Raw genomic sequence first — 25,346 nt, forward strand, 5'->3', positions numbered from 1 at the left:
AACCAGTGGTCCCAAGGACAATTGACTGTTTTCATTTCCTTATTTTAAAGTAGCAGGAGACGGGGCGCCTGGGTGGCTCAGTGGTTTAAGCCTCTGCCTTCAGCTCAGGTCATGATCTCAGGGTCCTGGGATCGAGCCCCGCATCGGGCTCTCTGCTCAGTGAGGAGCCTGTTTCTCCCTCTCTCTCTGCCTGCCTCTCTGCCTACTTGTGACCTCTCTCTCTGATAAATAAAAAAAAATAAAAAATAAAAAAAAAAAAAAGATTTAAAGTAGCAGGAGACACACAAAGGCAGGTGCAAAAATCAGGTAACCTTATTATAAAGGCAAGTGAAATATCATGTCCCTATGAGAAAACAGTTCTCACATCAGTCACAGAAAATAAAGTTCTACCTATGACTTTGAAAAAGCTCATTGTTAAGAGAAAGAAAAACTAATTTTGTATGATCACATACTATTTTGATCACACATGCCCACCCTGATATAGGTTTGAAATTGCTTTCATTCCTCTTGTTTTAAGAGCATGTAGTTGATCTTTGCTTTATTCCCAGAGAACAAAACTTGCCTTTTTCAAAAGCATACCTTAAGGTGTACAGCACTCGACCATCGTTCCAAATTCTCAGCATCCTATTAGGGGTGGTTATCCAGTGTGCATCAGCCTTTTTGGAGTTTCTGAAGAAAGTGTCTGGAATCCAGATTTTCCCTACCATGTTGCTATTCAATCTGAGGACTTTAATGGTGCTGTTAAATTTCAGACGTCTGTCATACCATGTTTGAGCAAAAAATATATCAATTGTGTATTCCTGTTTTTGTTTTAAAAAAAGGGGGAAATAGAACATTTTAAACACAATTGTATTATTGTATTACAGAGCATTTGTTTCTATTTATCATTTGTATTCTCACTGCCAACACAAAGCAAAGCTACTTTAGTTTTGAACAATCCAAAAGGAAGTGAAAACTTTGCTGAGACACACCCACCTTTTCTAGACAAATTGATATTTTTATGAAAAAATAGACCCATTTAGATGAATTTAGCAAAAGACCATAGTTGTGATAGCATCATTTGCATTTAGTGTCTCTAGAGCAGTTTCTCCTGTTACTTTGGGCCAGCTCATTCTCTGTTGTGGAGGCTGTGTTGTGTATTTTAGAACGCTTAGTAGCATTCTTAGCTTCTACCCACTAGATGCCAGTAGCACCAACACCACCAACACCAGTCCCAAGCCCCTGCACATTGTGACAGCTAAAAGTGTCTCCAGACATTGCCACATATATCTCTAGGGAAACAATCACCCAGGTTCAGAATTCACTGCTGAAGTGTGAAGAAAGTCTTGAAGTGGAGCTCTGGAGGCTCAGTTGCGTCATAATAAAATTGCGATCTTGAAGAATCTGTCTTGTTGGGATGCCTGGGTGGCTCAGTAAGTTAAGGGTCTATCTTTGGCTCAGGTCATGATCCCAGGGTCCTGCGATCAAGCTCCTCATTGGGCTCCTTGCTCAGCAGGGAGCCTGCTTCTCCTTCTGCCTGCTGCTCCCCCTGCTTGAGTTCTCTCTCTCTGACAATAGAATTAAAAAAAAAAAAAAAAAAAAAAAAGGACCTGTCTTGTTAGGTAGTATGAAGATGGATAAGAAGGAGAATGCACATCAAATAGTGTGTGCTGTGTCTGGCAGATAGCAAACACCAAGTGTAAGGTAAGTTTTCAAAATTTGTGGCTATTATAGTTTTCCTTTTCTCCAAATAAGAGGAAATGAACCCATTAAAAAATAATCTTTAATACTGTACTAACTGCATCACAAAGCACATTCACAAAGTGCTGTGATGAGAAATGACTTTGAGAAATGGGAAATGATTACCCTCAAATATATATCACTACAATGGCGAGTGACTGACTTTAATTAAAGAGAAGTAAGTGTGATGTGAATTCAGACCATTAGATATGGAGTCAGAATAGCCAAGTTCTGATTTGTCATATTTAGGTATTATTTAACATTATTTTGTAACTTGATTTTAATGATGTCTATAAATGAGAAAATTGAAGAAAAAACTCTGTGTACTTAGAATATAAGATCTGGGCAATGGGAATCATCCATATTACACATATTACACATCCAGAATACACAGCCTGTCACAGGATCAGACCAGAATCTTCTTCCTCTTCCTCGTTTGCATTGTTTTGTGTTATTTCCTGGTACCTCCTGCTGTGTCATCTTATTGTAACTAACGACATTTCCACTAGGGTAAGCCTCACCACTTTGTTCACCAGTTCGTTCTGTATTTATAGTCTTCAAACAGTAAGAAGGGAAGCTATTTTATGAAATTCTTTGTCAGTTAGTTAGTGATGTGCCAGTCGATAAAGTAATTAAGTAACTTCTGATTCTGATCTACATTGCGCAAGAAGAAAAAGTTTCTCATCTCCCAGATGCAACAGAGCGTCCTTACTGCTAACTTCATAAACACTATTTCAAAATTATACTATGACTATGTTATGTTTGTTAATGTGGTTATGTTATAGTATGTTCTACTCTCTTCTAGACTCCAATCTAGTTTCTTATTTCAGATTTAGACAGAAAGAGCCATACAAGAACAAAGCTACATTTGTTACATCTAATCCACTATTTCCCCTGATAAATAATTCTAGTTTGAAGCAAACTATGCCCTCGTCACACCATCAAATTCTAAAAACTAATGGAGTACTGTATTTTATTTTCTAAGCTATACTTAGAAAGCTATACTTACCAACTAAGCAATGATTGTTGAATTTTAAAAGTATAGCATTTTTACAAAAAGTAGTATACATATGATCACATTTAATTCTCATAACAAATTATAATAATTATCTTCATATTACAATAGAGAAAAAAGAAACTGAAAGATTATTTCTCCCTTATGAATTTTCTTATTGGCATATTCTTTGCCATTTTTATTAACATCTTCTAATATGTTAATAAAATAGACTATTAGAAACTTACCATATTGATAGCATTCACTGGACCGATGCTGTTCACGTACATGTCTGTATGAATTAATGTTGGTTTCACTGTAAAGAGAATGACAGATACGTGCATGTGGAGAAGCACGACATTTTAATGTTTTAGTCTGTGTTATTCGAGAAATAAATTTATTTTGCTACATTAGAAGTGATTTATTCACAACTAACTTGGTGTCAGTAACTAATTCACTACCTTTAAATAACTATTTGTTTTAAAAAAAAATCTTTTAAGCATGTAAATGCAGTAACTAAGCATATTAGAGTTTGAAACTGATTATTCTTTACAATTACATTAAAATGAACAAATAAGAAAACACTGCTCAGATTTTCTTCCACCTTCTCTCAGATATCTCAGATCTTTAAGCCCTAGAATCTATTTGGGCATGGTAACCTGAATTGACCCATGTAGAAAAAAAACTATTTAGTGATCTAGAAAAAATATTCATTACAAACATGAAGAGCAACAAACATTATGAATTGTTTTTGAAACATTGCCCTCTGTTGATTCCTGTCATGACCACTTTATCTGCATACACCTCAGCCCGCACAAAATCAATCTTCCTCAATGGCTTACTCAATTGTGTGACTCATCAAATAATATGAGGAAACCATATGGAAACCCAATACACACCTATTTGTCAAAGAGGACTGACACTAAAAATCATGTAGTATGCCATCCATGACCAAATGGACGTTCTCCATTTTCATTTAAGATTTAATGAACAAGAATTCCTAACACCATTCTGTGCTTCAATTCAACAAGTATGTTTTTCTCATCTTTATTCGCTCTCCCTTAAAGTGCCATACCGTAATTTTTTGTGTTGGATTCAATTCTTCACTAGTCCGGGCATCTATGCCTCTGCCTTCACCCCAGTGAGGCTGCTTCACTGCCTCTGAACTTCAGGCTTGACCATCTGACTTGTGTTGGCTAACATGCACCAGTGGTGCATGTTGGCTAACATGAACCAGTGAGTTCTAATCCCAAGCAGTAAATCTTATGTATGAGCCTCCACTTTCTGTCTTGCTCTTTGTTATTTTCATGAGAAGGATACTCCTAGCTAGTCTGCTGGTCCCAGGAGTAGAATGAGAATACAGATTTCTTAAATGAGCAACCCAAACCTGGCTTAATTTAGATGAACTGCCCCGGGCAAAGTGTTAAATAAATGCATATTATTATATGCCACTGAGATTTGTGATGTTTTGTGACACCCAAGTAGGTGACTAATATATCCTTTCTTTACCATTATTTACTTGTTCGTTTTTGATGTTACTTCATAAAGAAGTTGTCACATTCCTTCCACAGCCTTTGTCTAAGATATCTGGAGAATTTGAATTTCCAGCTCTCACACCTCACTTGAAGATTATGGATCCTCTTTCCTCATTTTGCATTTACCAAGGCCCCTCCCACCCCCATGCCTGAATGCTATTTACACATTCTTTATTTTTCCAGCATATAATGATCATTTTAAGTATTTCTGGTTATTGAAAACTTACTAATGTTTTCTTCTAGTGTGGTAGGCATGTTTGTTTCTATCTCTACTATATCACAAATTACTTGAACATACCTCCTATATCAGGCCGAAGTTTATTGTCATATCCTTCCAGGAGATTATTTAAAATGACAGTGACATCACCTTCGGGAACTTTTGGAGTCAAGACCCATGTTTTGTTAGAAGCATAATCTTCATAGTCATCATCAGATTTTTGGCTAGTGAGGCTAAGAAAATAAAATGTTGGTCAGGAAGCAAATCAACTACATCCAAAAGGATTTTTTACTCACAGACCACCGGGTAGAAAGGGGAAATGAAATAGGATTACAGGAATGTATTACAACGGATGACAGTGAAATAGTTCACTGAGGCTCCATCTAGCTAATTAAACCGCACAGATGTAGATTTAAATTTATTAAAGTGTACTCTACAGTTTTCCAGAATGCTCTGTGTTCCCATCTGTCAGTATACTATGTTTTACAAGTGATTTTTGCCTTTTCCATTGTTGATGTTCTTCCTGTCCACCTAGCCAATCTCATGAAGGACTTATTAAGAAAAAAAACATTTTTGTGAAAGTGATGCTTAAATGATCATAATGTAGTCTCAGAATTCAGACATAGTGTCTACTTCTTCCTCCCTTAAGAACTTAACTTGCTTCAACCTATTAATGAAAGTAAGAGACTGATAATTAGATTCACTCCCACAAACCGCCAGACAAGCCTCTCCCCTCTCAACTGAACTACTAAGGAGAACTTAGTCTTGCTGCTTTTTCTTCCCCCAGGGTGTGTGTATGTGTATTTTTTTCCCCTCACTTGCACTGAAAGCAAGGGCGGTTCATTTATCTTTGATTGTTAAGAACCTGGTACTATGAAGAAAAACGTAGTTGTAGACTTTAAGCCACTCTTTATTATAGCAAAAGTTCCTAACCCAGAAACTCATGCTAATAGTTAATATACTATCATCGTGTAATTGAAATTGCCTACTTTGAGTGATTGAAAAACTGCATAATATCCTGTGACTCAGTTTTCCATGCCCAAACCTGTCTGAAAACTCCCACAACTAGGGCCAGAAGTTAAGGCTGACTTTGGAAAGATAATGGAATTCCTGTATCTTGCCTCTCCCCCTTGCTCCAAATTCCAACTCCCTCCTTCCCACCCCACCGCCACTCAAGAGGATTATAGGATTATATTTTCCAGATCTAGGGGCAATGCAAACCTTGCAACAGCTGCCATTTTTATCAGCATTCAGTGAATATTGGTTACTTCTGTGGCTTATGGTAAAATTAAAAAAATAAAACAAACTTAAAATATGAAGTTTCCCATCCGCATTTCAGTTTATTTACATAAATACATGCTATAGAATGGATCTTATCAGAAATCAAACCACTGCCATATTACCCTAAATACATATACACACATATATAAATATACATATATATATATATATACACACACACATGCACATTTATCATCTTTCTTCAATCATACTCATTCATTTTATATAGATAAAGTATATGTACATATATGTGTGCATGTATAGATAAGTAGATGACTCCATATGGTAGAAGAAAGCCGACTGTATGGTTAATCTGGCTTGGGAATGAGCACAGGAGATGAAGTTTTAAGAGTAATCACTGGCATGGATCAATTTAGTAAGCAAGTAATCTCCTCTTTTATTCCTTTAAAGCTTTATACAGAAGAACCATTATAAAAACTGAGCCACACATCTGCATCAAACCTCACAGAGCCAGTCTAACGTCTGTTGGCACTTCAATTAGCAGAATGACTTTAAACAGCATTTAAATTTCATAAACCACCCACACGGGGTATGATGTGCCGGACAAAACTTCAAGAAGCTCTCCAAGAGAAAGGCACTGGTGTCGGCAGAGGCCAGTTCTCTTCTAGGAAAATCCTTCTCGGGCCTCAATTCATCGTTTCTTTAGAGCGTTGCTGAACACTGCCTAATAGAATTTTCATTCTATGACCCAAATCTCACTAGTTTAAGAAGAAGGAAAAAAAAAAAAAAAACACCAGCTCTCTGACCAAGAGATTTTCAAATCCCTCCAATAACTCTGAGAAAAGAATGTGGTTGGTCCACTGGATACCATCATTACAGAATTTTACCACCATTTAATTTGTTCATGCAGAAGTGTCTTTTAAAAAAAATCTTTCCTTCTTCCTTTCCCTCCCTCCCTCTCTCTCTCTCTGTATCTGTCTTTCTCTCTCTCCCTCAGACAAATGCAGCCTATTAACATTTCTTCAAGGGAAGGGAATAGATATTAAATCATTTGGTTCACTCACTTATAACAACTCCTCATACTACCAAGTAAATCATCCCAGCATGATGGTTCTGTTTTACTGTTGTTACCATCATCTGGCAGACTAGGAGGGAAAATACATTAAGTGAAAATAGAAGAGATACTTGCATAGAAGTAATACTACTTTCCAGAAATGCATCAATAAATCTTTAAGAATCATCATCTATTAGAGGCCAAAACAATAAACAAATGGATTATTTGATATAAAACATCCATAGTAGATTTTGTCATAATTGGGGTTGCCTACTTAGCCTGAGAGAGATTAAAAAAAAAAAAGAATTGAGAAATTAAGAGTATATACTTCGGAGTTAAAAAATACTAGGTTTGCTTTCTGGATTCATCATGTCTTACCTCTATCATTTACTATTTTATGACCTGGGGCAAGTTATTTAACCCTGCCAAACTTCACAAAGTTTTCATCTTGAAAATAATGTTAATGCTAGTTTTTTGTGTCTGTATGTATGGTTATATTTTTGTGTGTGTATGTATGGTTATTTTTTTTTAATCTTACTTTTGTGTATGGTTAAGCTAATTGTTACTAAGTGCTTCACCCAATGTCTGACACATAGTCCTGAAAATAGGTCCTTTATAATTATTGTTATTAAGTGACCACTGCTAGATTTATAACAGCTCTAACCATGCAACTAAAACCTGAATCTACAGATTCTGCTTTCAGGCTTTTATCTAATACGTGCTGAGAAAAACTAAAAACAGATGTTTTCCAGAAAGAAAAATAATGAACGCCTACATTATAAATAAATGAAGTTTTTATTCTCTGGAGTTTTCCCAGCTGAGTTCTAAATTAATGGGGCTGATGCATAATCTGGGATTGTTTCCAGATTTGTCTTAAAAAGAAAAAAAAAAAAGCCTCTCTCATTTAACGTTGGCTGTTTTCTCTAGAATTCCTTGGAGTCAAGATCTCCTCATTTGTAGGTAGACTGTTTAGGAATAATGAAGTCTGATTATTAGACAAAGCATTCTGTGGCATTGTCAACCCCACAAGAAGGCCTGGGCAGAAACAGATTGATAATGATGCAAGAAAACGGACAGTTGAGTGCACCAAGTGCAAACATAAAGTTGAATTTCTAGCGATAGCCACCTACCTGAATTTAACAGCTTTTACAAGTAGTTATTTCTTGTGCCCTTTCGTTTAACAAAGTCATCTTATAAAAAGAGAACTAAAATTGAAATTGGTCTTAAATTACCTTACCATAATGAAAAACATGTTTTCATATCTGAGTGAAAATTTGTCAAAGACAGTGCCAGAAAAGATTGTAAAGTTTTCATCTTTGAAAGCTTTTTTAGAAATGCTAGAAAGACATCCGCCTGGGATCCTTGGACCTGCAGCATGAGCACTGCTAGGATATTGCTAGAAAAGCAGGACCTTGGGCCCCCTGAGACATCTGAATCAAAATCTTTAACAAATCTTCAAGTGATTCATATGCATATTAACATTTGAGAATCTCAGTCACAAAGTGTTTAAATCAGTGTTGTCTGTGGCAGAGCGGGTGGAGGTGAGTGCGGGGGTGGGGAGGAGGGAGTAGGTTTTTGAAAATACATATTCCCAGGTTCCCGCTTTAAATCCTGATTCTCCATGTTGTAAATTAGATTTTTATTTTCATGTTTCCACTTTGAAGCATGATTTGGATTTATGCATGATTACAACATGTAATAAGCTCATGTTCAAAATCAGAGACAAAAGCTGATTTTATTTAGGAAAAAAATGGCTCAGAAAAAAAAAATTTGATAGTTGCTCAGTGGGATGTTGTTCTCAATTACATAGAAGAGTCTAAATATTTGAATTTTGGTACATATCTTGTATGTTTGACCCTGAAGACTAATCATGCAGTTTATAGAATTTTAAGTTTCAATCCATGTATCTCAGATTCCCACAAGTTCGATAAAGATCAAAGTTTTGTGGGGGGAAAAAATCTAGCCACTTACCGTCTCAGAATAGTATAACAGCAAATATTTGGGTGAGATATAAAAACATTTGTCTTTTCGTTTGGGTATTTTAAAATCCATTAGTACTTGGCATCATAAAGACAGAATATATATATATATTTTTTTCCTTTCTCTGACATAGGTAAGTAGAATTAAAAAAAGAAAAAATCTTTTATCTTTAAACTTTTTAAATAATTGGTGTTTCATTCTTTCATAGTTTTAGTAATATTTTGTTGGTACAAGTTTTAGTTTTATTTTATAGGTGCAATGAGTTAAATGCAGGGTATTTTATATGTCAAAATAAATCAAGATATATAGGTCAGTAAAATGAAACCTTTTGGATCTTTTCTATTAAAAATTCCTATGCATTAGATTTTCTGCTTTGTTAGTATTACCTCTACTTTGAATCTCCACTGCTTATATAACCTATATCTCTATTCCTTCCTTACAGAGCTACCCTTCTACCCCACATTTTCATCAGATTATAGATTCCAGTGAGAATCCTCACACTTCAAAAGCATCAGTAAGAGAAGAATGTGTTGTTCCTAATGTTGTCATGTTACCAAAGTTTGCTAAGTTCCAGAAACTTAGCCAAACTCCAGTGTAATTGCATGGCTTGTCCTTCCTGACTACAATCTTTTCTTCTCTTCACCTTCCACACCAATATTTGGCATGGCTTATTCCTTCTTACGTTTCAACACAACTATCACCTTCACATAGAGGTCACCCCTTTCTGTTTTCTCTAACTTTGTCACCCACCCCACCTTCCATATTGCTCTAGCCAGTCCCTTGATTGCTTCATAGCATTTGCTACCATGTCCATGTATTGATTTGTTTATTGTGTGTCTCCATTACTAGACTATAAATTCCACGAGTGCATGCTTAATTAAGATGTGGAAAGAATACTTATTCTTGCTAACCAGTTTTCCTAAGGTAAATAATATAACAATGATAGCTACTTTCAATATTCACTATGTCCTAGGAATAGCTTTAAGGACTTCACATACATTCTCCCACTCAATCCTTAAAACACTGATATTTCTGTAATTATCTGCATTTTGCCAATGGAGAAAAACAATGATACTAACCAACAGTCACTTCGGTTTGCCAAAACCAAAATGTTTAACAATTATGCTGCAAGGTTTGAAAAAGAAATTGGATCCAAAGAATCTGCTACTGTACATTCATCAAAAAATAATATCATCCAAAATAAATCTTGCTCAAGCTCATTTTCCTTTAGGACAATAAATTAGTTTACGCCCGAGCTCAATAAAAGTATGGCACCTTCAGCACAAAGGTAGTAACATTCAAATATCGTAAGCTTTCTGTTACAGATACCAATAATTTGATCTCCCCATACTGAGGAATAAAAGCAGAGCTCACAGTTTAACTTCACGCCCGTGATAAACTGTCTCACAGTCTTTCTCACCTTGGAGAGACAATATACACTGCAGGGGCAAGACATATCAACCAGTTAACTTTAAAGGACGTCCTCTAGCCACTACAAAAAGTAGATTTTGGTAGAAAGTGTTAAAACAGGTATGAAAAGTGAGTATATGTCTCAGAAGACACAGAGAACTCATAATCCAACCATGGGAGGAGGGGACTGCACTCTATATCATCCAGGAGGACTGGGCGCTCTTGGAGGATACTGTGGTATTCTGCGAACAAGAACACTGGAGCACCAATTACTCTTTCACACAGGGTCCTTAGTGGCCTCTGGGATTCTCTACCTCCCAGTAAGGACATGTAAGCAACCGATGCAGAACCTGTTGGGAAGGGTGCTCTCTGCTTGTGTATGTACACATGAGTATGAATATTCAAAAAGAGGAGAGATACAGCAAGGAAATAAATCCCCAAGCATCAATTCTGATTATGAATTGTCCTACTAATGATGACTTCCTTAGCTCTTACCAGGTCAATTTTTTAATATTAGGTTCACGGTTATTGGTAAATATGTTTATTTGACCAAGTCAGTTATGAGACATATATATCCAATGTGTAAATGCAAACTGTTTCTTTTATTAGCAGCCACCAATGACCCATATCGAATAACTGTTTGTGGGGTTTTATTACCTAAGTTTCATTGCAAGTATCAGAACATTAAAACCAAATTGGGAGGCACTGACATATATAATCACAAAGCTTAATGTAGGATCAGCTTCACAGAGCTCTAGATGGCTTCACAGCTATGTATTTGAAAACTCAGATTCTTTCCAGCTCACCCTTCTATCCTTCACAGTGTCAACTTCAACCCAAACATGGCTTGACTATGCAGTCAAGAGATGCTAACAACTCCTTATACATCTATGCCTCCTTATTTACATCTATGAACATAGAGATAAACTCTTCCAGAAGTTCCCTCATAAAGAAAAGTCCTCAGAGGGTCTAATTTTGTTCATCACTAGCCAAATACATATTAATTCATACAAAGGAAACTGAATTCTATGGCTAGAGGATGAGATTATGTTAACTATTTTCGTCTGATTATCTGTCCTACCATTAGTATCCAAGATGGAACAGCTTCACCAAAAGCACCTGGACTTCACAGACACCCAATGAAAACTGGGATAATTAATAAAGCAAGGAGGGGAAATGTGGAAAAGGCAACTACAATATTCACTGGGGTCAAGTGGTTTACACGGAAAAAAATCCATCAGTGTGAGGTCTAGGATTATCCCTGAAGTCCATTTTCCTTGGATTATCCACCTCAACATACTTGTGTCGTTTGTTTTAATCTTTCTTAAATAAAAGTGGGAGAATGAGGAGCGTCTAGGACTCATTCACTGCTGGAAGGAAGACATTTTGGTATTATCTGGTAATGATAATCACCCTCTATTTCATATCCCAAAAAGTCCGTCTTTAGATTTGAAAAAGAAACACATGTGCATTTCTACTCTAAGACGTGTATAAGAATGTTTAGTTCCTTTATTAGTATTATTAGTAATAGATATGAACATAAAACAAAACATAACCCAAACAGATGTGAACATAACGCAGTACAATAGATTAATAAAAGATGGTATATTCACATAATAAAATATCACAGAATACAAACTGGTGAGCTACTGCTAAATTCAGCAACATGAATCTGAAAAAGAAATTGAGCAAAAGATGCTACGCATACACCCACACGCACACATACATGCTATGTTTCTGCTTACATAAAATTTAATAAAAGGTAACATTAAACTATAGAGCTGAAAGTCAGGACAACGGTTTCTTTGGGGGAAGAGAAAAAAGAAAATGAGGAAGGAAGGGAGGAGGTTTACTAGTGTGCTAGCCATGTTTTATTTCCAGTTGTAGTTGGGGGTTGTATGGATTTTGTGATGATTCATTGAGCCATATTTAGGTCTTTTGTACTTTTCTATGTTTTACTTCACAACAACAACAACAACAAAGCACTTTAAAAAGTTGGGTTTAGGTGTGAGTGTTAACAGTAGAACATTAGGTTCCTAAGAACAAGAAATATTTCTGTCTCCAACAGTATCGTTTTCTGAAAATTTGCCAAGTGCCTGGCACATACCAAGACACACAGTGAATACTTTCCGAAATACTGGGTGAATCAATGAGAGTATGGGTTATTTTTAAAAATTTAGTGTCTGTGGAAATTTACATGGAAAGATTCACTCTTTAAAGGTGTACATGTGTAACAATTATAGCTAATATTAAACTGAGCTGCCTAGAGAACATGCCATCACAGACTGCCGTTGCCTATGCTATGATTCCTTGTGTGTACAAACTCAGGTTACATGCATTGAAGGTATTTTTGAGCGTTAAAAATAAAACAAGGCCAAGGTTAGCCCCAGAAAGCAACTGTCTATAACTGTTGGGTAGAACAGAAATAAAAGTGTTGATGCTAAATTGTGGTAAGAATGTCAATGGATACAAGAATTCTTGTAAATAATGATATTTATAATGATAATTATGATCATTAAGCTGACAAGTTCTTAAGGTATTGCTTTATACATAAAGTTCTTTTATGTGATTTTTTTTACTAAGTGATAAAAGTAACATTTGGTTTCTTGTTTGTATACACTTTACCACAGGGTAGACGCTATGGCTTCAAAACCTCAGCGATCTTGGGAAACTGAGACAACTCATCTTACACACGATATATTGATGTGGAATTTTTAAAAGGAAGTGGAGCCATAACTGTTGGTCCCATGCAACATTTTTTTTTCTATGAGGTAGCAAAACTTAGCCACTGCACTTGTGTTATTATTGGATTGTGACAACACAGTGATGATATACTAAACCAATACAATTTGGAGGGTTGCTCTCCCCCATTCTAGAAACATACATGGAGTTCACACAGAGTTGCTAAGTTATGACTATGGGAATCCAAGACTAACTTTAACCACAGAAATTTATAAGCTATAAGCTAATGTCAGAGAACTTTGTAATTTTATACTGTCAAGAAATACTCTAAGAAGGAAATATTTTGTATTTCTTCCTTTATCTAATAACTAATCATTTACTAGGAATGCACAATGTCAAGCATATACTGAATGCTCAATGCATTGTATAGACCAGTCGTCCTTACCCTGACTGCATGTTATAATTACCTAGAGAGCTTTAAAAAAAAAAAAAAAAAAAATATATATATATATATATATATATATATATATATATATATATATATACACACACCAATGCTGAAGGCCTGCCTCTTAAGATACTGAAGTAATTGATCTAGGATGGGACCAAGACATTGGTATTCAAGGAATTTTAAGATGCAGCCAGAATTAAGAGCTAGTGCAAGTGAGTGCGATAGAGCTCTCAGACTTCTTCCTAAAATAAGTATCGCTTTGGTGATTACTCTCAAGAAAGTCAAATGTCACTTAGTAGTGTTTCATTGTGCACTGGACGTTCAAAATAGCATCACCCTCAAAATTTATGCCCTATTAAAATTATCCCATGGGGCACCTGGGTGGCTCAGTGGGTTAAAGCCTCTGCCTTCGGCTCTGGTCATGATCCCAGGGTCCTGGAATGGAGCCCCTCTTTGAGCTCTCTGCTCAGCAGGGAGCCTGCTTCCCTTCCTCTTACTCTGGCTGCCTCTGCCTACTTGTGATCTCTGTCTGTCAAATAAATAAATAAAATCTTAAAAAAAAAATTATCCCATATCAGTGGTCCTTGGAACTTAGGACACCTGTCCCTGGTAACCAAGACAGATTTAAGTGTCACGTAAGAAAAGCAGTAAGACAGGGGCACCTGGGTGGTTCAGTGGGTTAAAGCCTCTGCCTTTGGCTCAGGTCATGATCCCAGGGTCCCGGGATCAAGCCCACATTGGGCTGTCTGTTCAGCAGGGAGCCTGCTTCCTCCTCTCTCTCTCTGCCTGCTTCTCTGCCTACTTGTGAACTCTGTCAAATAAATAAAATTTAAAAAAAAAAAGAGCAGTAAGACATTGAAGCACATAATTTGAAAATGTTTCCCTTTTTAATTTTAACACATTCGATTATATTAAGGACAACATCTCGGTTTATTTATAATTTGTTTTTAATCACATTCTCCAACTTGCTAATCTACTTTCTAAGGAGACCATCAAGCTTTGTACTTCCAGCAGAAAATTTGATATTAAGATATGATAACATTGTACTGGTTTCATTGTATTTACTTTGCCGTTGTCTTGTATTATGAAAAGTAAACCTGATTTTCCAGATTTTATTACTTTAATTATTAAAGGTAGTAAAGTAAATAATTACTTTAAGAAGATACCGGTTTTTATGAAAAATTTAAGTAAAATAAATGATCAGGTATCACTTTGATGTAGCAAAAACCATGAAGGTGGCCAGATTTGGGAAATAATGCCTTATAGGTTTAGATTTCTTGGTCCTTCAATTAATTACTTGAGATTCTTTTGTGCAAAACGCAGTCCCAGTTGGAAGGAAGTAGGAAGTTCAATGCTGATATCAAAACACCTTTCATCTACTTTAGGAAACAAACACCTGAGCAGCTAGAAGCCAGAAACACTAAACTGACAATGTAAGACAATAATAAGAACATTGCCACATGGTAGACCATGACTAATCTCTGTCTGCAGTAACTCCAACTTGATGTTAAGTTTATTTCCATTGACGTGCCTCTACATCTACTATGAAATCTCAGTGTCCATAGTGAGAAGGATAGTTTTCTCTAGAACATACAACATTTTGAAGAACTGACACAACTTTTCATCCCTCTTCTAGCACAATAAAAGGTAACACACATAAACATGCAAAATTGTTCTCATATTTGCAAGGAGGCCACACATGTGAATAAGAAAAACTTTGTGTACTTACTCCCAAAGGTTAAACTCCCAGGTTTAGGATCATTTTCAGTTCAGTACACTGAAAAGCAGTGTACAAAAAAGAAGGCTGATTCTATTGCATGTAATATCTGTATATATTCAGATGTTTATTCAAATATATTCAAAATATATTAAAAATTCAAATCTTTGGAGTCTGTTCTGTGAGAGCAAAAAATGAAATATTTCAGTTTTCTTTTAAGATTCAAATGTTTAGAAACATAGAGCTAATTTATTCAGGTGGCTGACTGGATTTTGACTTTTTTTTTTTTAATTTTTGACAGTCAGAAATCACAAGTAGGCAGAGAGGCAGGCAGAGATAGAGGGGGAAGCAGGCTCCCTGCTGAGCAGGGGATGCAGGGCTTTGGCCTCGATCCCAGGACCCCGGGATCATGACCTGAGCTGAAGGCAGAGGCTTTAACCCACTGAGCCACCCAGGCGCCCCTGAAGTTTGACTTTTATGTGGAATTTTACCCTCATGTATACCTGAGTATACATGATTGACCATGATTCTAGGAGGTTTTTTTCCTCTTCTTTGTTTATTTTCTAAAATTGCACTATAATCTTTAAGTTCAAGTCAACACAAATTTCAAATCTGCCCTGTGGTCGTAGCTAGTTCTAGACTACTCTTAACATTTTCATTACTTGGCTCTTCCCGCCTAAAACATGTTCTCAAAATCACTATTAATCACTTTAAAAAGTTAATCAAGTCCTGTTGGTGGGAATGCAAGCTAGTGCAACCACTCTGGAAAACAGCATGGAGGTTCCTCAAAAAGTTGAAAACAGGGGTGCCTGGGTGGCTCAGTGGGTTAAGTCTCTGCATTCAGCTCAGGTCACGATCTCAGGGTCCTGGGATCGAGCCCCACATCGGGCTCTCTGCTCGGCAGGGAGCCTGCTCTCCCTTCTCTCTCTGCTTGCCTATCTGCCTGCTTGTGATCTCTCTCTCTTTCTTTCTCTCTCTCTCTGTCAAATAAATAAATAAAATCTTAAAAAAAAAAAAAAGTTGAAAATAGAGCTACCCTATGACCTAGCAATTGCACTACTGGGTATTTAGCCTAAAGATATAAATGTAGTGATCCAAAGGGGCACGTGCACCCGAATGTTTATAGCAGCAATGTCCACAATAGCCAAACTATGGAAAGAACCTAGATGTCCATCAACAGATGAATGGATAAAGAAGATGTGATATATATATATACACACACACACACACATATATATGTGTGTGTTTGTGTGTGTGTGTGTGTGTATATATATATATACATATATATATATACATATATATATATGTATATATATATATACACACACATACATACACAATGGAATACTATGCAGCCATCAAAAGAAATGAAATTTTGCCATTTGTGATGATGTGGATGGAACTAGAGGGTACTATGCTTAGTGAAATAAGTCAATCAGAGAAAGACAATAATCATATGATCTCCCTGATATAAGGAAGTTGAGATGCAACGTGGGGGGTTTGGTGGGTAGGAAAAGAATAAATGAAACAAGATAGGATCAGGAGGGAGACAAACCATAAGAGACTGTTAAGCTCACAAAACAAACTTAGGGTTGCCAGGGGGAGGAGGGTAGGGAGAGGGTGGTGGGGTTATGGACATTGGGGAAGGTATGTGCTATGGTGAGTACTGTGAAGTGCATAAATCTGGTGATTCACAGACTTGTACCCCTGGGGCTAATAATACATTATACGTTAATAAAAAAATTAAAAATTTTTTAAAAAGTTAATCAAGTCCTATCTCATCTTTCAGATTTCTTCCTCCTCAGTTTCCCTGTTTTATGAATAGTCCATTTTTATCTCAATACAATATAAATGTTTATAACTAAGAATTATAAATACTTCACAGAAATTCGTGTTTATTCATTTCTATTCACAGGCATCTTCTATGAATTAAACACTATCCTCAGTACATTTTGCTTATGAAAATATGGTAGATGTTAACAAAAAAAATTCTGTATTGAAAATGAGCATGGGGCACCTGGGTGGCTCAGTGGGTTAAAGCCTCTGCCTTCGGCTCAGGTCATGATCCCAGGGTCCTGGGATTGAGCCCTGCATCAGGCTCTCTGCTCAGCAGGGAGCCTGCTTCCCTTCCTCTCTCTGGCTGCCTCTCTGCCTACCTGTGATCTCTGTCTGTCAAATAAATAAATAAAATCTTAAAAAAAAAAAGAAAATGAGCATAAATAAGTGCTCTATGGATATGTTTGAGTGAGTCCAAATTAGTTTTGTGCTTAGAATACTGGAACAATGTTAAAAAGGTGGAGGGCACCTGCGTTAAGCATTTGCCTTCAGCTCAGGTCATGATCCCAGGGTCCTGGGATGGAGCCCTGCATCTGTCTCCTTGCTCAACAGGGAGCCTGCTTCTCCCTCTCCCTGCCACCCCTTCTGCTTATACTCATGCTGTCAGATTAATAAATAAAATTGTAAAAAAAACAAACAAAATCTAGTGGACTTTGAAGTCATCCTAACATCACCCCAGTTTAAGTGCATTTTAAATCATGTTGATTTTTAGGCAAATCAAAAATTTTAATAGAAAAAGGCCACTCTGTATCATTTATATATTTATAAATGTAGATCCTGTACAATGCAGTTAAGTTTAAAAGCTTTAAAGGACAAGGAATTCATACCATGTAGAGAGTGCCTTAATGGAATAACAAGGTCCCTTACTGCCTTTTCTTGGTAATATATCATTACTTTTTTCAAAGGACTGCAAATCTAATGCACAGATTGCTCCCACAGAATCTATGGTTCTTCCTACAAGTTCCCTGTCAGTATTCTTTCCACCCTTTCCAGTATCCTCAGGTACCTAATTACTGGTGTCAAAACAGATCACATTACTGATTACCATTTCAATTGTATCACTAATAATGAAATGGTCCTAATGCAACCAGGAGTACAATCTCAAGTCAAAATAGAAGAAACTTCCATTTGTCTGGAAAAACTTAATATGATCATTTTGTGTAAGCATTCCAGAAAAAAAAAAACCCTAGATAATCAGTTTTTAAAAGTTATTATTCCAGAAAATATTTAATTCTCCAGTGCAAACACAAGTGAGATTGCCAAGTAGCATGTAAGCAGGAGAGTATGTTTAACTTTATACAAAATTGCCAAGTTTCTCCCCATTTTTATTCCTGTTAACAATGGAGAAGTCTAGTTGCTCCACATCCTTACTAACACTTAATCTTGCTGCTATTTTTTATTTTACCCATTCTGATAAATGTATACTGGTATCATAATGCACATTTACATTTAGGGTTAATAACTTTGAACCTTGCTTTGTGTGCTTACTAACACCTCAATAACTTGGATGAACCTCAAAGGCACTATACTGAGTAAACTAGATGAGTAAACTAGATGATTCTACTTAAATATTCTTGAAAAGAAAAATAGCAACACTGATGAATAACAGAGCAGTTGTTGCCTGCTGGGGAAAAGGTATGACTACAGAGGGCAGTAGGAGGGAGGTTTTTGAGGGGACAGGGGGAAGGGTGGCACAAGGTATGATAGAACAATTCGGTATCCTGATTAGGAATACTGAATGACAAGAATTTATGTGTGTGTTAAAATTCATACAACTGCCTACCAATGAATGTCAATTTTGTTCTACATAAAGAATAAAGAGTTACTATGCTATAAAATTAAATCACTGAACTTTTGGAAATATTCTTTGATATAAGATTTTTGTAAAATTTCCTGATACTAAAGTATGAGGTAACTGAGCCTAAACATTTAAAAATCTCCTGAGGGGGACACCTGGGCGGCTAGCATCTGCCTTCAGCTCAGGTCATGATCTCCAGGTCCAGGGATCAAGCACTGTGTCTGGCTCTCTGCTGGTCAGAGTCTGCTTCACCCTCTCCCTCTGGCCCTCCCTCCTGCTTGTGCACTCGTCCTCTATCAGATGAATGAAATCTTATAAATAAATAAATAAATAAATAAATTCCTTTCTCCCCAGGAGATACTTATCACTGAAATGGTACTGTGGTTTCCTTTTAAATTGCTACAAAGATGTTTGGATCTCTTTCAGCCTTTTAGATGGAATATTACCTTTCATGGCTTTGTTGTTCAGAGATTAAGTTCAACAACATATTTTATGGATAGGAAATAAGTATACTTTTGTTAATGCTCTCTGAGAATCCCTTAAAATCTAAAACTCAGTCATCCAAATAACTGCTCCTAAATCACATTAATCTGTAAATAAGAGACTATCTTTGCCAGTTCTTAGATATAAAGTACTCATCCCTATAAAAACATATCTGTTTAAACATATTAGTTAAATGTAGTGCAATAATTTCATAACAATGCCATAAAATAATTACTACGCTTCAAATAATTGACGTAATAGCAGACTGATTCTTGATCCCACTAAGATTTTATAGCAAAATGTAGAACAATACTATATATAACTCTAAGGAAGCGTAAAGGCAAAAATTTAGTTAATTGTAAGCAATTGAGAGTTGGTAGGTAAATTGCAACCCTCACCATTCCCCAAATCATAGAGGCACATGTCTTCCTTAAGAAAAAAATTGACAGTATTAGTAAAAGAGGCATTTCTCCTGACACAAACACCTTATCTGGAATAATATTCAAATTCTTCACTAAGGCTGCAAGGTGATGTAACAGAAAGCAGCTTTCTGCCTCCCAAATCTTACAGCCTGATTTTTTTTTTAAATTTTATTTATTTAGGGGTGCCTGGGTGGCTCACTTGTTAAGCGTCTGCCTTTGGCTCCAGTAGTGATCTCGGGGTCCTGGGATTGAGTCCCGCATCAGGCTCCTTGCTCTGCAGAAGGCTGCTTTTCCCTCGCCCACTCCCCATGCTTGTGTTCCCTCTCTCTCTCTGTCTTTCTTTGTCAAATACATAAATAAAGTTTTAAAAAAGATTTTATTTATTTGACAGAGAGACAGAGAGCCAGAGAACACAAGTGGAGAATAGCGAAGGGAGAGGAAGCGGCAGGCCCCCCACTTAGCAGGGAGCCTGATCATGGGATTATGACCTCCTAGGATCATGATCCGAGCTGAAGACAGACGCTTAGCCATTGGAGCCATCCAAGCGCCCTGCTATGCTCTGACTTTTGATCCTTGTCCACTCTCCTGCCTCTGGGCCTTTTTTTCGTTCCTAAATCACACCAAGTTCTTACTCCATTTAGGGCCCTTGCACCTGCTGCTACCTATGATGAGAATGATCTTCCCTTGTATCTTTTCATGGCTGATTTTTAAAAAAATATTCACATAACCTCAACTTTTTATCCATTAGTCAGAAAGGCCTTTCCTGACCATTTTCTCTAAAATAATTCTTTTCTTCTCTCCATCACATCACACTTTCATTTTTTTCTTCAACTTTTACCTTTATTTAAAGTCTGTTTACTGTCTGTCCCTAGACTGCAAGGTGTAAGAGGATTAAGAAGATGTAAATTTCTCTCACTGTTTTATCGCCAACCCCCATGGTGCCCAACAAGTATCACGAGTGCAACAAATATTTAATTACAGCAGGAAGGCAGGAGACAAGGAGGCAGAAAGTTGTCCACTGTGCATCTATTTTCATTCCACACTCAACATAGCACTTTAAAGCTCAACAAGAGTCGAATGACATCCCACGTTAGCCTATTTCAAGGAGAAAACAAAGAATCACATGGGTCCATGAGCTTAAAAAATGATTGAGTGTGAAACATACATCTGGTTACACAATTTCTTTAAATCAGAGGCAATAAGTAAAACAAATCAATATAAAGTAGAACACTGTCTATAAATAAATTTATAAAAGAATGATTATATGTAATGCAGTGTTTTGCTTTTAAAAGCACATCTTTATTCTAGAAAATAGCTTCTATAAGAGCAATGACTAGGATTGCCTCATTTATTGCTTTTCAGCATCCAGCATAGTGCCAGGAAGAGAGTAGCTACGAACTAAACAGGATTCCCAAAATAAATAGGAATTAAGAAGGGCACTATTCAGATCACCTAAATCAGAGTATATAACCACTATGTCCAAACTCGTGCTTTATGTGCATTTTTCTGATGAACTTCATTGATACTTGAGCACCTACTAAGCATCTGTTTATGGATTACTTGAATTCTGAAGTCCAAGAGAATAAAATTACTGAGAAATTCTCTCCCTCCTTATGTGATTCCCTAAGAAGTTCACTCTGATACTCATTCAACAGAGAAATTGACCTGTATATGGAAATGATAGCAGATCTACAAAAAGGAGCTCCCATCATGGACCTTGGAAACTGCTAATGGCCTGTTGACCACAAGGGTACTTGAAAAAAAATCACATGTTTCAAGGAGTATCTGATGGTTTTAGGGCACTGAGTTGATTTTATTTGCTGCTTATTTTATTATATAAAAGATTTTGGTGATTTGACATCGTTTTGACTGGGAAGTTTTGATTTGCTTTTCCCTGTCAGTAGGATTTTATTACTGAATATTTTCTTATGCTTTCACATATAATGATTAGCCTACTTAAATATTATCCATATACTCCTTTTTTAGTCATGAAATGATTTATAATAAAAATATCTCTCAATCCTAAAACATCTCTCTGAAAATTCTGTATTAAAGGATTTCAAAAGAATTTGAAAATTTTCAAAAGAAAATGGAGGAGAGGTAAAAACTCTGAAAGTAGTACCTCTAAAGGAGGTAGGACAAGGAAGCCACCATAAGGAATCTAATAAAATACAGTGTGACAGTTTAGTTAGATCTAATGAAGAATCAGGAGCTGACATTGGAGAAGTTGTCAGGGATCAATCAGATCATGAAAGGCCATACTGGGTACTCACATGCCCAGTTTGCCTGGGAAGTTCCAACTGGCACCTATGATACTGACAAAATTATCAATAATTTTACCCTCTTTCACTATAAAAAAGTCTCCATTTTGCATAACAAATATATGGCATATTACCTACAACCTAGCTCAAACAACTGGATCTTATGGCAAAAGGGGAATTATTGCACATTTTAATATGGCAAATAACAACCATATTTGTATTGTAAGAAGTCATCCTGAAGTAAAACTACCTTTATTTGCAGATATCAAGATTGTATATGAAAAATCATAAGGGATCTACCAGAATAAGTTCTAGAACAAATACCACAGATATAAAATTAATATACAAAATAAATTGTTTTTCTATATAATAGTAATAAACATTTGGAAAATAATTTAAAAGTATATAATTTGAAATAGGACACAAAATACTTAAAAAAACTTAAGAAAAATGTACAAAATGCTTACACTGAAATATACAATAAATTAGTAAGAAAAAGTTAAGAAAATCTAAACATATGGAAAGATAAACCATTTCCATGGATCAGAAGACTTAACATTGTCAAAATGTCAATAATTTCCAATTTGATCTATACTCAATACTATTTCAATAGAGACACAGCAGGACATTTTTGTTTTGTTTGTGTTTGTGGAAGTTGACAAATTTACTAAAAATATGTAAGGATATAAAAGATGTAAAATAGACAAATCAGGTCTTGCACCTATGGTTTGTGTTTCATATTTGTTGCCTTGTTTCAGGATTTACTGTAAGGCTACAATGATCAAAGTCACATAATCCTGACAAACAAACAATCTAGCAGATCAATGGAATGGAATACAGATTTCAGAAATAGACCTAGACATATATGTTAATATTCTTACAAAATTCAAAGGAATGTCAATAGGAAAAAGAAAATCTCAAAAAAATGGAAATGAAGCAAATGGATAAATGTAGGAAGGAATGAATCTCATTCTCTAACATATTAAATGAAAATAAGAAAACACTGAGACAGATATTAGATCTAAAAGAGAAAGCTGTAAATAGAAAGCCTCTAGAAAAAATATGAAAATGTTTTTGCAAATTTGGAGGAGGCAAATCTCCTAGGACAGAAAAAACACTAACCATAGAAACAATGACAAATTGTACTTTAAAATTAAACATCTTGCTCACCTAAATAAATTAGTAAATAGTAGGGGCACCTGGGTGGTTCAGTCTGTTGAGTGTCTGACTCTTGATTTCAGCTCAGGTCATGATGTCAAGCCCGACATCAGGCTCTGTGCTTGGTGGGGAGTCTACTTAAGATTCTCTCCCTCTCCTTCTGCCCCTCCCTGCTCAAGTAAATAAATAATTTTTTAAAATAGTAAATAATAAATCCAAAAACTGAAAAAAAATATTTTTATTACATCTGACAAAGGGTTTTTATATAAAATTCATAATGTACTCCTACAAATCTAATAATAAAATCAATCAAAACAAAAAAACCTGAGAGGGACCTGGGTGGTTCAGTTGTTAAGCATCCTACTCCTGATTTCCGCTCAGGTCATGATCTCAGGGTTGTGAAATTGAGCCCCACGTCGGCGCTAGGCATGAAGGCTGCTTAAGATTCTCTCTCCCTCTCACTCTGCCCCTCCCCCGCAGCCATCCACACGCAAGAGCTCTCTCTCTTTCAAAAAAAAAACACAACCAAACAAAAACACCAAAAAACCAAAGAGGCACAATTTTACTTCCACTGTAATGATTTAAATCCAAAAGACTTCCGTTACCAGTCTCTGCAGTGTCCCCAGTGATCTTTATCTTTCTGGTATTCACCTAAACCTTTCCTATTATGTATCAGGATTGTTCTGTGTTACTAATACCACATGGCAGTAGCAATGGTACATAATTATAAGATTTTATTACAGAAGTCTACGGCTTCTATATTGAGTCCTCTCTCTCTCCCTCTCACTTTAAATCTTTCTTTTCACTCCACCTCTCCATCACCATGGAGAAATCACCAGTGAAGAAAATGAAGATTCCTGCCAATATATTTGTGAGCTTGAGAATGGCTAGTCCAACACCTTCAGAGAACTGGAACCCTGTTCAACAACTTGACCACAACCTCATGAGAGGTCCCGAACCAGAATCATCCAACGAAGTCACTCCTGGATTCCTGATTCTCAAGAGCTTTGTGAGGTAAGACATAGCTTGCTTTGGGGGGAATTTTTTTGTTAGTTGGTTTTGGGGTTTTTGTTTTTGTCTTTTAATGTTTTGGATAACTGCTTACATAGAAATAGATGACTAATGCCACAGCAGATAACACCTAAAGGTGTAAGGATTTGCAGCAACTTGAACTGTCACACATTAGAAAACTGTACTGATAATTTATCATAATATAAAAAATAAACTAATTCTACATTCTAGCAATTTCACCAAGAAAAATAAGAAAAGTGCTCAAAGAAACACTTATACAGTAATGCTCATACCAGCTTTATCCAAACCATCTCAAACTGTATATATCAAGACGAGAATGGGTAAACATGTTGTAATTCATACTATGGGATTCCTAAAAATAAAAAGGAACTCATGATATGTGCACCATCATTGTGTGCAAAAACATGTTTAGCAAAAAAAGCTAGATATAAACTGTTAATTTCATCAACATAAAGTTCCAGAACAGAAAAAAAAAAATGGTCTGTTGTGAGAAAAATCACAAGCAAGACCATCAGGAGAAGGGAGGAAAGGGAGAGTAGGGAGGTAGTTAACTGGAAAGGAATATTAGAAAACCTGCAAGTGTAGTGGAAACTAATATATATTGAAAACTAGTGAGGGTTTGTATGTATATAGGAGTGGTGGTTATACTAGTGCATACATTTGAAAAAATTTCATCTAACTGTACACCTAAATTCTCAACAGTTTATTGCATCTCAATTATGTCTTTATTTAAGAAAATATTTGAGGGATGCCTGGGTGACTCAGTTGGTTAAGCATCTGCCTTCTGCTCAGGTCATGACCCAGTCCCGCATTGGGCTCCCTGCTCAGCAAGAAGCCTGCTTCTCCCTCTGCCTGCCCCTCCCCCTTTCTCTCCCTCTCTCTGACAAATAAATAAATAAAATCTTTAAAAATAAAAAAGAAAATATGTGATAGGAGAAATGTCTTTCTGCTGTGTGGTAAATTAATAAGACAGCAAAACTGACATCAGAAAGGTACTTAAGGTGACTGATTTAGTAACCTAGGTGACAGATGATATGGAGTTTAATTCTATGATCAGACCTATTAGGCACAAAGAAAAATGAAGTTAGTCATGACCTTGAATAGTAAAATATCAGCTTGCGTTAATCTCCTTATTATTCTCCAGGTTCAACCCGTTGCTTCCATTTCAAATCTAATATAGATGTTGCAATCAAGAGTAACAACGTGGATTTGCTCTGAATAATCGGTTGAGTAATTTTGCTAAGAAACTCAAAGACAGTGGTTTCATACTATCTCTGAAAAAAAATCCTTATTTGCATATCATTACGGAATCTGTCTTCAAGGAGTTTCATGTGTCAACATTTATTTTCTTATTA

The 25,346-nt window shown here is 36.1% G+C and overlaps 1 protein-coding gene across 2 annotated transcripts in view; it reads right to left on the reverse strand.

The window, feature by feature from the left end:
* Positions 1 to 25,346, reverse strand: part of GABRG2 (gamma-aminobutyric acid type A receptor subunit gamma2) — a 103,511-nt gene that overhangs the window by 69,244 nt on the left and 8,921 nt on the right. For both annotated transcript variants that reach the window (XM_046001222.1, XM_046001223.1), the window contains exons 2-4: positions 4,547 to 4,698; positions 2,962 to 3,029; positions 580 to 800 (exon numbers count right to left, since the gene is read on the reverse strand). In XM_046001222.1, the coding sequence (XP_045857178.1) occupies positions 580 to 800; positions 2,962 to 3,029; positions 4,547 to 4,698 (441 nt within the window). The remainder of the gene's footprint in view (positions 1 to 579; positions 801 to 2,961; positions 3,030 to 4,546; positions 4,699 to 25,346) is intronic.

Source organism: Meles meles, chromosome 3 (genome assembly GCF_922984935.1).
Source record: "Meles meles chromosome 3, mMelMel3.1 paternal haplotype, whole genome shotgun sequence".
Lineage (NCBI taxonomy): Eukaryota > Metazoa > Chordata > Mammalia > Carnivora > Mustelidae > Meles > Meles meles.